The sequence below is a fragment of the Chiroxiphia lanceolata genome, chromosome 12 (genome assembly GCF_009829145.1).
Source record: "Chiroxiphia lanceolata isolate bChiLan1 chromosome 12, bChiLan1.pri, whole genome shotgun sequence".
Taxonomy (NCBI): domain Eukaryota; kingdom Metazoa; phylum Chordata; class Aves; order Passeriformes; family Pipridae; genus Chiroxiphia; species Chiroxiphia lanceolata.
In genome coordinates, this window is record NC_045648.1 from 171,681 (window position 1) to 183,790 (window position 12,110).

Genomic DNA, 12,110 nt, shown 5'->3' on the forward strand with positions numbered 1-12,110 from the left:
CACAACCATCCACGCACCTTCCCTCATCTTGAGATTGGGACAACTTTCTGCTGAAGTGCTCCTTAGCCCTCTTCCAGCTCCAAGTAAAAGAGACTTCAGAAATAAGGGCCCTTGAAACTTCCCTGGAACAAGGCAAGTTCACATTGGTGAAGTGCTATTAGCCACACTGCACCTTGAAGCATCACAGCCATGAAAAACTATCAGAGTTCATGCAAAGATGTGCTGCAGAATCTGAAGGCTTTTCAACATTATCAGCCCAATGAGTGTGGAAAAGGTGCTGAAACAAATGTCCTCCAAGCATCTGCTGTAGCTGCTGTGTCACTGACTGCATCCAGCTCTAGTGATGTTTGGTTTAAATTCCATTGTTCAGCATTTCATTAGTGCTCATTTAAGCAGGAACATGCTAATCAAGGGCTCATTTCACATTCCAGACTACCTTACCCAGCAGCTAAATGCTCTCCTGCCTCCTACTTGCTTTTCCAAGCTCCCAACTCCTTCCCCTTATTGCAGCACAGGGTGCCAGGGCATGCCAAGGAACATGAAAACAGAGGTGTAACATCAAGTCAGTAATTCTGGGCTGTGTTAGTCACATGGTAGTTAACTAAGTCTGTCTTTTAGGTACTTGAGGCTACAGCTACATCTGAGCACACAGTGACCTTGTCACTGAATTTAGGCTAATGCAGGAGGACTACACTTGCCCATGAATGCCCGTAGCCAGCTGCAGGAACATTCTGCTACACAGCCTACAGACACAGGCAGCCCAGCACTAGGACTGAGCAGGTCTGTTCTGCGCCCAGCTGGGCAAAGAGCAGTCTCTGATGCTTTTCTCTGAGAATCAGTGCTGCCTTGGTCTCCCACTCCTTGCAGAGTTAGGAAAGTACAGCAGCCAGGTCCCTTGTTGGCCTTTCCAGCAGCTCCCCTATGACTCACACCCCGGTCTTATTCTGTGACCTGTGAGTAGCCAGCACTTGATGCCTGGGGCAGCTCAGACTGCTACAGTGATGCTGAGATTGCTCCCATGTCACCCTCCCTGTCACTGTCACTCACAGCCCACTGTATGCCAGGGAGTGCCCTGAGGAGGTGAGAACCAGCTCAGTTTTTTCTTACACAAGAAAAGCAGCACAGGAAGCCAGTGTACATAATGGCACTCATGGGGTTCCAATAGGGCTGAGAATTGGACATCTTTCCACTCTGATTTGCTAGGCCATTTTCCTTGCCTCAAAACTGGACAAAAATTAAAATGAACCAACCTCCTGTTTTCTCCAAATTACTGCCCTACTCACCTCCCCACCTTGTAATCCACCAATGTTAGTGTCTATTATGATCCTAACTAGAAAGGCACTCACATTCTGTATTGATTAAAACAGCAAGAGGAAAAAGATGAGATATCCAAGACAGATGATTTTACTTCCATTTCAGATCAGTGGTACAACATTAGGTGGATTTCCAACCTGGTCACAGCATGCTGTGCAGACCCTGTCCACGGAGCTCCTCAACTCAGTGTCCCAACAAATGGTATGTGAATCAGTAATAAGAGTCTGAGTGCCTTTCCTATCGGGACCACAATGGACACCTGCATTTGTGCATTACACCCTCCAACTGCTCCAGGACAGCTCAGTTTCTCCCTGTGTCCCAGTTTCCTTGCAGGTAAAAACTTCTGCTGCTCTCTGCGCATGGCACCAGTGCTGGGCAGGACAGGGCATAGCTGCAGCACCTGCACCCATGGGCTCAGACCCATGGCCCAAGTGCCTTCACCAGATCGTCTTGCTGACCTTTCTAGCAGTTTCAGCACAACTGCACAGAAACCAGACTTTCCAGTCCTTCTGCAGTATTTCATACAAGCAGCCCACTTACCTCAAGCCTTTCAGCTATACTGCCCTTGCTTCCTGACAGCTACCTCACACTCCGCTGCATGCCCAGCCTCACTCTAGTGAGGCTAGTCCATCTCATCCATGCCCAAGCATATCATTCTGCCTTTGGGACAGTTCCATCTTCTGTAGGGCAAAGAGCTTCACTTAGCATCAGCAAGATCACCAAGGTAAGCAAGCTGATGTGATCTGCTGGATTTCCATACCAGGTCAAACCTACTGGACCAATAAATCCCCACTCACAACAGTGAGTATTATTAAAATGTCAGACCAAAGTCAGACCTCAGCAATAACACACATCAGCCTAAAACTTCTCTCACAATGTCAGCCCCTGTCTGTCCTAGCAAGCATCACAATTTCTTGGGACATGGTAAATTCATTACTGTAGATGCAGTGAATATACACATTCAGCTGTCACTGTTTTCAGCAGTCCAAGTCTGTGCCGCAGGAGCACCCTGAGATACCAATGTCCACAAAGCACCACCCTGCTGCCAGGGAACACACATACCGTCTTTGTATGTCAGGCTGCTGGCAAACTTTTTGCCATGGCTGCGTGCGTAGTCCTGGAGGTTGGGGGCACTGGAGGAGCCTCCCAGCACATTGGTGCTAAACAGCCCGGTGCACTGTGATCCTGGAAAGGCAGGGAAGGTGTTAGTATAACATATCCACTGCATGCAACTACAGAAAAGCAGGGTTAGTCCAAGGATGAAGAATGAACTGGTCACTTTACAAGCAATCTCAGGAGAAACATGATGCCGGGAAGCACAGGGCAGCAAAGTTCTCCAAAGTTCTAAATTCCATAGTGCCAAATGTACAGCAGGTAGCCCAAAGCTCAGCACCAGGAAAGTTCCTAACTCCATCCAGGAGTTTTATTCTGTGTGGCTTTCTTGCCCTGACCTAGGAGAAACACCTTTACTCCCTCCAGTCAGCAAAGCTGCACACTGATGTCAGAGCAGTCAGGATGCCAAACTGCTGATGTTCCTGTCATAGGGCTTTATTGCTCTGCTCTTCTGCCCTTTCTCTTTGGAAAGCTCCTTTTACTGTAAGACACCAAGGAGAGGAAAGGACTGTTTGATCTGTGGATCAGCCAGTGTGGATTAATTCCGTGCGAAAAAGCAAGGAAAACACTGTGAATAGAGAGCTTGCTTTCACAAGCTGATACTGCACAGCCGCTCAGTCATGTCTCACTGCTCCAGCATAGGTCCACCTGGTCCGTGAAAAAGCCTCGCAAAGCACCAGATGTGCACATACCATGGAATTTTACCTACCCTGTGTCAAGGAACATGGCCTGCAAAACGGAGAGCAACCTAATTCCCGTGGCTTTGGCTTTGCCGAAGCACAGCACTCTGCAGACTGACTTGCCTTTGTGGGATGTTGAGGAACACCAGGCATTCGAAAAAGGATTCTTTAGACTGACTGAGGAAAACTATTGTGAGTGAGACAAAACCCTATTATGGGTCAGATACAGCCACTGATTGGCTGTAAATTCTTTGCTAAACTGTCTTGCTGTTGCTTTCTCTACTGAGACTACCAGCTGCTAAAACCAACATTACTCCTACATACAAAAAGCTTCCAGAAACAAGCAGGTTGATCTGGTTCCACCTTGTCTGCCAAGGTAAAAAAACCTGCCACACTGCTTATTAGTATTTATTGGAACAGTGCAACTATTACTACTATGAAAGAGATCCTGCCTACATTGGAAGCAGCTCTTGATTCTAAAATACTGCATCATATTTTGGTTGGAAGGAGCCTGAAGCTTCTTTCCCAGTGCTCCAGCAGGACTAACTCGGATCATCTTGCTAGTGTTTGTCCAGTCAAGTTGTCAATATCCCCAAGAAAGGAGATTTCACAACCTCTTTCAGCCCCTGCTCCAATATCTGGCACATTCACGGTGGGTGAAAAATTGGTTCCTCCTAGCTAACTGGAATTCCTCCTGCTGTAACTTGCATCTGTTGGTTCTCAACCGACCAGCAGGGGCTTTGGGGATAGTCTGTGTCTGTCCCCTCTGCAACCTCCCATTTAGGTGGTGGAACAGCATTAAGGTCTCCACTCCCCACAGGTTCTGATCTGAACAAGCCCTGCTCCCAGCTTCTCCGCCAATGTCGTGTGCTCCAGGCCCATCCACCTCCACTGCCCCTAAGTGGACTCACAACTCTGACACCCACCCCCTCCACAGCCCAGGGAGCCCAGGGCAGGACAGCAGAGCTTCAGGCACAGCCTCTCACAAGAGGTGACCGGCAGGAAAGAGCCAAACCCCTCAGCCTGATGGCTGTACTCCAGCTGATGCAGCCAAGCGTGCCATCAGCCTTCCCTGGTGTGAGTGTGGGAAAAATTCCTCCTTCAAATTTAGAAAGATGGTAAAAACCTGTGAGACAAAAAAAGCGTAATGGAAGGTTTTATTTCAGCGTGCTGGGCATCCCAAAGCCACTAGGGTCTGGAAGCACATGACTGGTTTGAAAACTGCGCCTTTTGTAGTTCTTTCGCCTACATATTCATTAAATGGCGCTTTTTACCTAAAAAGGTAATTTCTCCGACCAGAGAGGGGGTATCACCCTTCTTTTTGATTGATTGTGATGTACCCCCCTGGACCTGGTCCCGGGGGGTCCCCCTGTATACAATAGGCTGCTGCATGGCAGAAAAGATCTTTGTTTAGTTACATCTTTACTGTTTGTATTTTTCCCTATTCCCAGCCACAAAAGTTCCCTGGTGTCGGGTTCGGACAGAACCATTCACCTTAAAACTCTGCGCCATACCTATTTTAATTAAAAAGAAAAAAAAGAACCCCTCTTTGGTTAATAAAAGCCCCTCCCCCCCTTTTGCCTTTCTACTCAGTTCGTTTGCTTGTAATAAAACCAGGTTATTTATTTCTCATATGAGGACATGCTGTTGACTCACATCCACTCACTGCTTTTTGGGGCCCCAGCTCTGTCTCTGCAGAGATCCTTTAGCCAGAGTTCTTTAGAGAAAACGCAGAGGTCCTGAGCAGTGAGCTGTTCACACCTAAGCTCAGCCTGAGCTGACCATCTGCTCCTGGGGTGACCGAAAGCATTCTCACAGCACTGAACTGCAGCTGCTCCCGCAGGGTGACACTGCTGGTGGCTTTCCACAGCACAGACTAGCACAGACAAAGAACTCGTGCCTGCAGGGTCATGGATACACAAGCCTTAGAAAATTTCCTCCTTATGTCTTAAATTGATGCTGAGTGCTGACTCAGCATGAACTGGAATCTGTCAGAATGCAAACGAAATTTTGTCATGCAGAAGCCAGGATGGTACTCTTAATTGCTCTTCCACGGCTTAAAAACAAACAACAGCAACAAAACCCACTCAAATGACTCATTTACTGGAAGATAAAAATGGAACATTGGATTTTTAGGACTTTCTATCTTGAGAAACCTTGTCCCACTAATCATTAAGCTGAGGATACCTCAGTGTTTCTGCTTCCCTGTTGCAGACAGAGGCATTTTGCTAGTGCCATTAAGCCAGAAGAAAATTTACAAAGATGACTGTATGGACAACAGCAATTATCTACAGTGAACTCCAGGAGACCACACACACACACACACACACATCCTAAAGAACATAAAGGTCATTTGGATTTAAATGTGCCTGCACTTGCTAGAAATTACTGTATGTGCTGGATCTTTTCTGTGCATTTAATTTTCACATCTTCATTTGATGTTTCAGATGTTTAAAAACAGACATCCTCAATTTCCCTCTGGGAGTCTCAGCATAAGGCTTCATGCCACTGGTAGTGCTCAAACAGTCTGGAGTGATTTTACCTCATTTTGAAGCCTTCTTGCAAGCAAAGAAAGGCACTGAAACTTCCCTGAGCTTCTCAAGCTAGAAGCATACACACTATGGCAAACAATCCACAACAATGCACTTGATGCTGCCCAGAGAAAGTGGCACACTCCAAAGCACAGACAAAACAAGCTGCAGCCACCCCTTTTCCAAAGAGAGATTTCAAGGGCATTTTTTAAATGACAGTAGAGGCACCATTCTGGCAGGTATGGCAGCAGGGCTATTGCAGGAGCTCCGTCCTTCTCCCCGTTCCTGCATGCCCACACGTACGAGGTTATACCTGGACAGACACTCCATTTTCCAGAGATAAGGACAGCCAGGCACTGACAAGGTCAGGCAACATTCAACAGGAGGTACATTCAACTTCAGAAAACTCAGAAACAGCAGGTAGTGCCTGAATGAGGCCCCTCACAGCACAGCTGCTGAGACAAGTATTAAAGCAAAAGTTCAAGCTCCAGTGAGTTCTGTATTATCTCTCACAGAGAGAACACATTTCAAATCCTAAAGGGAGAAGAAATTAGATTTCTAAAAAAACAAGCAGGAAAGGAATCAGGAAGATTCCGTGAAGAGCTTGACTTGTGCAGGTAAAGAGGCATCGTTCTTCGTAACAGGCCTCAGGTTAAGAGAAACTCACAGAAACACAGACATCCTAATCTCCAAGGGTCGTGCAAGCTGGTGTGGCAACACAGGTCTCTCTTGCTCAATCCTTCTGTGCCTGCAGCTACAAGGTTCTACAGAGGAGAATGATGGCTGGGCTGAGTATCCAGCTGGAGGTCTGTGTCACAGATCAGGTCTATCAATTCCTGCTTAAGGTTTTCTCTCTGCAGGGCTTCACAGTCAGAAGACTGACCAGCACAGACTTCCCAGCAAGGCACGTCAGGCAAGAATCTGAAATTAAATCTGCTGGATTCACATTTCAAATTTTGTTGTCAAGAAAAAGTAGTACTGTACAAAGGCGCAGAAGAGCAGTGGTCTTCTCCATTGTCAAAACAGACATTCCTCTGAAACCTGGAAAAGGCTGTAGTCCAAGGGCTGTAATACCTGCTTTCCAGAGTACAGGCCTTCTGGTGCTCACACATCCAAACAGTAAAAACAGTTTGATGCACTTGGTTGTTCTCCAAGCAGATGCACCTCCTTGACTGTGCACTATCTCAGAAATTCCCATATTGATCCACACGGACTCACAGAATACCCGAGGTTTCTTCAAGTCTAAGCAAGGCAGTCTGTCACAGCTCACTGAATCCCACAGTGGGGCTGGGAAAGGCAGAAATAAGTGAACACATTCAAAACCCACCATGACCAAAGCTATTGTCCCTTTATGAAAATAATATGCATCAGTAATTCCTATTTAGATTTTTCCAGCTTGCTGGGAGCATACCTGCCAGACTCCAGGCATACTTCCTAACCACTCAGAAGAAAATTCTCTTTCCTTGTTAAGAATTAGCTTTCCAAAGAAGCAGCTTGTTCAAAAGTGACAAAGAAATGATCAGCCTTTCAGAAGTTTCTTGGCTGCAGGTTGTCCATATAACAGAGTAAAGAACTGATGAATCAGAACTGCTGCAAGTCTGCAGCCATGCCACAATGCTAAGATGGTTTTAGAGGTAAAGAAAGTGGGCATAACTTGGCCACTATCACCTCCTATCTGCAAGACTCAGGTTGCACGGCCATTTCGGAACCTCATGCAGCAAAGACAGCTTTTGAGTCTCCAAATAGACCTTGCTTAACAAAAATCTTTCAGGAAGAGTTTCAACTATTCAGAAATAGTTTAGGTTAGGATGACAGGGAATGGAACTGTCAAGGACGGGCAGAGAATACCAAGTGCCCCAAAATATTCTCTTCCACTGGTTACCACGCGAAGAACGGGTGACCCAGGACTCCAGCTCAATTAGAGGGCTGCCAAACACCTTGCATGTGACACATCTGTTCCATACAATGGATCTTTATGAAGCAAAGGTAGAAGTAGAACAGTCTCACATGAAGAGCAGTTTTGCACATAAACTGCTGTTTTGCAGAACAGAAAGCATGTTAGTTCTAACCTAAAATCATTTCTTCCTACTAAGTTCAGAAATGGTGTAACAAATGAGAGCATCAGAGAAGAAGAAGGCCAGCCTGCAGGTAGGCAGTTTGCCCTGTTCCTCTCATACTACAAAGGATGAAAAGTGCATCTTCTGTTGCTACCAGGTGAAGAAGATCGTACACAAAAAGAAATACACTAAGACAGTCTCTACAATGGTCTCAACAGTAGCACTGAGAGAAGACATAAAACACACAGAGACATACAAGGAGCTCAAGCCAGACGTGTATGTGGAGAGACAGACTGATGCCCACGGAAATACAAAGGTACAGGTGAGCAGGCTGGTTACAGGTGAGGTACAGTACCTAAGCCACTTTGCTTCATCTCAGAAGACTGCCTGGAATATGTGCTGAAGAGGCGATAACCTCCTGATTTGGAAGAAGATTCAGATAGCACCTGTAAAGACAGATAGTGTAATCAGTGTTGTGCTCCAAGTTACCCACTGCTCTCAAAAGCCTTTATACATCAATTGAAGGTAAAGAAAGGTATGTCTCTTCCATAAACCCACCATTTTCAAGAAGCACAAAGGTACTTATATGCTGAGATTGTGACAGTGAATGCTCAATTTTAATTTCAAGTTTGTGTTGGCTTGTGAAACAGTGGAGATTTGAAAAGTACAAGGGGACTCATGTAGTGAGTTCCTCGTCTCCCAAGACTCTTGCTGGAATCACTGGAACATAGACTTCCACTTTAGCAGCAGGAAATCATATCCTGTTCAACTTAGCATGTTAAACATAGCCTGTTACAAAAAGCCTCTGAGCACTGCACACAAAGGTGACAACACTCAGCACTGGAAGCGAGCTAACAAATATCTCAAACCTTAACTCTGCTTTCACTGGTTCAGAAAACTGATGGCAAAAACGCCTGTGAAATCCCTCCAAAAGGAGGGACAATTCCAGAGCACTCTGAAGATGACAGTCACATGCTGACTGTGACACTGGCCTTGTGACATGGAACCGCCAGGAAGGGGAGAGGTTAGAATGGTAAAATCAATTTTGTTACTCCAGCAGATCAGTGAATGGGACAGTTCTAAACTCTGACAGTTTCAACACTCTGGATGAACCCACCAGTGAGAGGGACCCCTGATCAGCATGAGATCTCAGATGGGAGAGAAGAACGAGAAACATGGAGCTGCCTTTGTGAGAGGCAAAGGATGGAGTCTAAGGGAAGGCAGAGATGTCACCATAGCTAGGTGACGAGGTTGCATGTAATCTCACAGCTGGCTACACCAGTGCCTCTAGAGAGCATGTAATCCAAACAATTCTTGTGTTTCTCAAGCACTTCTTTACCTGCTCTTCCTCATCAGTTCCTCTAGCCTGTGTTTCCCCCATCCTTCCTCAATGGGGAATTTTAGAGGTCTGCTTTCCACAACATCCTTCTTTACCTTCTGCAGATCCTTCCCCAGCATCAACTCAGACTCTAACATGTCAAAAGTAATGCCAGGAAACCAAAACCAAGCAAAAGGCCTTTGTTAGAACAAGGAAGGATGCCCACAGCATAGTTACCTCCATGGACCCCGTCTTCCGGTTCCTGATGAGCGGCGACCTTCGCTGGATGCTGACTGGCTCAGAGGGCTGTGGGGACTTCTGCTGAGCACGGTCTGGCTCATCGCTGCCCTTTTTGGAGAGGTCCTCCAGGCTGCCTTGGTCAGCCTTCTTGTCCTCGTTCTGCCATAAGGAGACACTGATGCCTACAGGCATGCGGCCTTTGCCACAGCTGCCCTGTACCAGCTCCAGCTTCAGATCCTGCTGAGCTCTGGAGGACACCCGTGGCCCCACCAGCCCCTGACGAACCAGGACGGGGCAGGGACATGACCCACCAGCTGCCTGTGGGCAGGGAACTCGCTGCAGAAGGGCCAGGCAGAGCAGAACAGCATGCAAGGGTGCCCTGGGGCCGGTGGCCCTTGCCCAGGTATCTGCTCACCTCTGCCGAGGCCGGCCGAAAGCCAAATCCTGTGGGCACATTCCTGTCCTCCTCACAGCCTTTGACACCAGGGCTGAAATGCAGCTCCACATGGAAACGCTCCTCTGAAGTGGGGTCCTGTGAACACACAGCACAGGGAATAGGTAAATAACCAAACCCGGTTTATCCTACCATCAGCACAGGCCAAGGTCCCACCCTGCCATGCCGGCCAGCACATCTTTTGGAGGGAAAGCAGAAGCAACAAGAAACCACAAACAGAATGGTTTCAAGTTTGTCTCATCCAAAAGGACACCCCTGATCAGCCCACAGCTGAGGCATTCAGACTGTTGTCATTTTGGAACAACAGCCACAGAGGAGTAAAACAGAATTGGGCTCTATGTGTATATATATACACCCCTAAACCCCAGCCCCCTACGACCCACTCCTGCTGTAAACCTGGCACATGGCAGGACAGGGGGAGACTGGGTCTCTCCTGGACCTTCAGTCAGGCTGTTCCAAGATTTAAATAACTGTCTCTAATATTAATTTTTCATTAAGCTTTTTTTAAGGAAGCCAGAGCTTTTACAGTATCTGGCACTAATGATGTAAAAACAAAAGTTTCACCATTTTGACTGACTGCCAGATCCACACCACTCCTGAGAGCTTGTCCAGACTTTTTTTTGACAAGCAGAACTTCTACCATTAGAAGCCCACACTAGCTCTGTGAATACAAGGTTCTAACTTTATATGATGTGGGGAAGGGGCTTCTCCCCTCACCACTACAACCTCCTGCAGCACAGACCTGAGTCACAAGGTCTGGGGATCAGGATGTGCAGTTTGGTGCCATACCTACTTACAGTCACCATCATCAGCTCCCACATTCCAGATGTTTATTAAATGATTCTCTTTATTTCCTGAAGATATCAGTATACACTTCCCTAATTATACCAGCACACTTTTAAAATAAAAAAAAGTTTATGAATGTGGAATTTCTGGATATTTTCTAGAAATATTTCAAAAACACAGCCAAATATCACTTGCTTCTACTTATTTTTTCCTACTGTTCATTTGCAATTAATATTGAGAAGCAGCAAATAATTTTGCACTAGGAAATGCTTTAAACTAGTTGGTATTGATTACATAAGTTTGGTGTTACTGCTCAGGGTGACATTCTGCTTACATGTAACAAGCCTTAACCTGGGTCACTGCCCCCCGCTTAAACCCAAAAACTAGCAGTTGTGTTAATGATCCATCTGTCTTTGTTCACAAGTGTAGAGAGTTCAGGTTACAGACTTCCAGCTGAACTCATCTCTGGGGACTGTGCCTGGCATCATGGCAGGAAGCATTTTATCCTACAGCTCTATCCCTCACCTTGTTGTTGTCCTCGTAGAGCATGATAACAATCTGGGTCATGTAGTTCAGCTCTGAGATAGCACTCAAATAGTCCATGGCTCTCTTCCACTGCTGGTCTTTGTTTTCCTGATATATACACATAAACAGTCGCATGGGGTAAGCAACAGCAGACACCTTGCAGCATTCAGTGACATGGGACTGAGAGAGTTCCTCTCTCCACAAGGTAACATTGTCAAGACAAAATCACCTTGTTCAACTTGCATGAAGAGATGACCTTGCAATGAGGTGGGGTGCTTGCAGAGAGGAGCAGCTGCACAGAGGGACAGTACAGCTGCCCACACCACCCATGTGCAGATCTGAGCTGCAAGCCCCTGTGCCTTGCTGACTCAGACAAGCAGAGCCCACAGCGGTTCCTAAACACAGCCATTCTCAAACAACAGAATGGACCACAAGGGATGACCTTGTGCTAAATAAGGGACAAAGTGAAATGGTTTTGCCTTATGCTGAATGAAAAATCTGGAGACACACTTGGGCTCTGCATGGCAGGGAAGCCCACCCCTCACTGTCTCCCCACACTGCCAGAGAATAGTCACAAGTGAAGTGCCACGCATGATGCTGCAGAGCATCTCACCACCTTAATGGACATAAACTGAACCCCTGTGGTAAAACAAACCCAGATACAGCCCAATATCCCTGCACTGGCAACATGGCATCCTCAGACACTTGAGTCAGGGAATAAAGGAGCATCTTATTCAGTGAGTGATTCAGAGGTATTTGTCTGATCACTGTCTACAGATATGCTGAGCTGCCACAGACATCAGAAATCATGCCTGCTAAGCAAGCCCAAATTCATAAGGCGTTTCAGCCCATCCTTAAAAATAGGAAGATAAATCAGAGAGCCTCTCGAGGAGACTGGAGCAGAGCTTTTCTCAGGGTCTGCATGCCGATTCCTTCAGGAAGCAGGTTATGAGAGAAAGTGAAGGGTGGGTGAATTAGTCCCCTAAAAATGTGTCATCCACCTCTCTGATAAAGAGCATGGTCTGTGCATTTGCAACCTCAAGTCACTTCCTCTGTAAGCAAAGTGATTTTACTGACGTAGAATCGAGATAA

The 12,110-nt window shown here is 46.6% G+C and overlaps 1 protein-coding gene across 11 annotated transcripts in view; it reads right to left on the reverse strand.

The window, feature by feature from the left end:
• Nucleotides 1-12,110, reverse strand: part of PPIP5K1 (diphosphoinositol pentakisphosphate kinase 1) — a 47,353-nt gene that overhangs the window by 13,051 nt on the left and 22,192 nt on the right. For 5 of the 11 annotated variants that reach the window (XM_032699870.1, XM_032699869.1, XM_032699871.1 and 2 more), the window contains 6 exons: nucleotides 11,019-11,126; nucleotides 9,669-9,785; nucleotides 9,251-9,412; nucleotides 8,051-8,141; nucleotides 2,377-2,499; nucleotides 18-122 (listed from right to left, as the gene is read on the reverse strand). In XM_032699870.1, the coding sequence (XP_032555761.1) occupies nucleotides 18-122; nucleotides 2,377-2,499; nucleotides 8,051-8,141; nucleotides 9,251-9,412; nucleotides 9,669-9,785; nucleotides 11,019-11,126 (706 nt within the window). The remainder of the gene's footprint in view (nucleotides 1-17; nucleotides 123-2,376; nucleotides 2,500-8,050; nucleotides 8,142-9,250; nucleotides 9,413-9,668; nucleotides 9,786-11,018; nucleotides 11,127-12,110) is intronic. The other 6 variants (XM_032699878.1, XM_032699876.1, XM_032699875.1 and 3 more) reach the window with 3 other exon arrangements.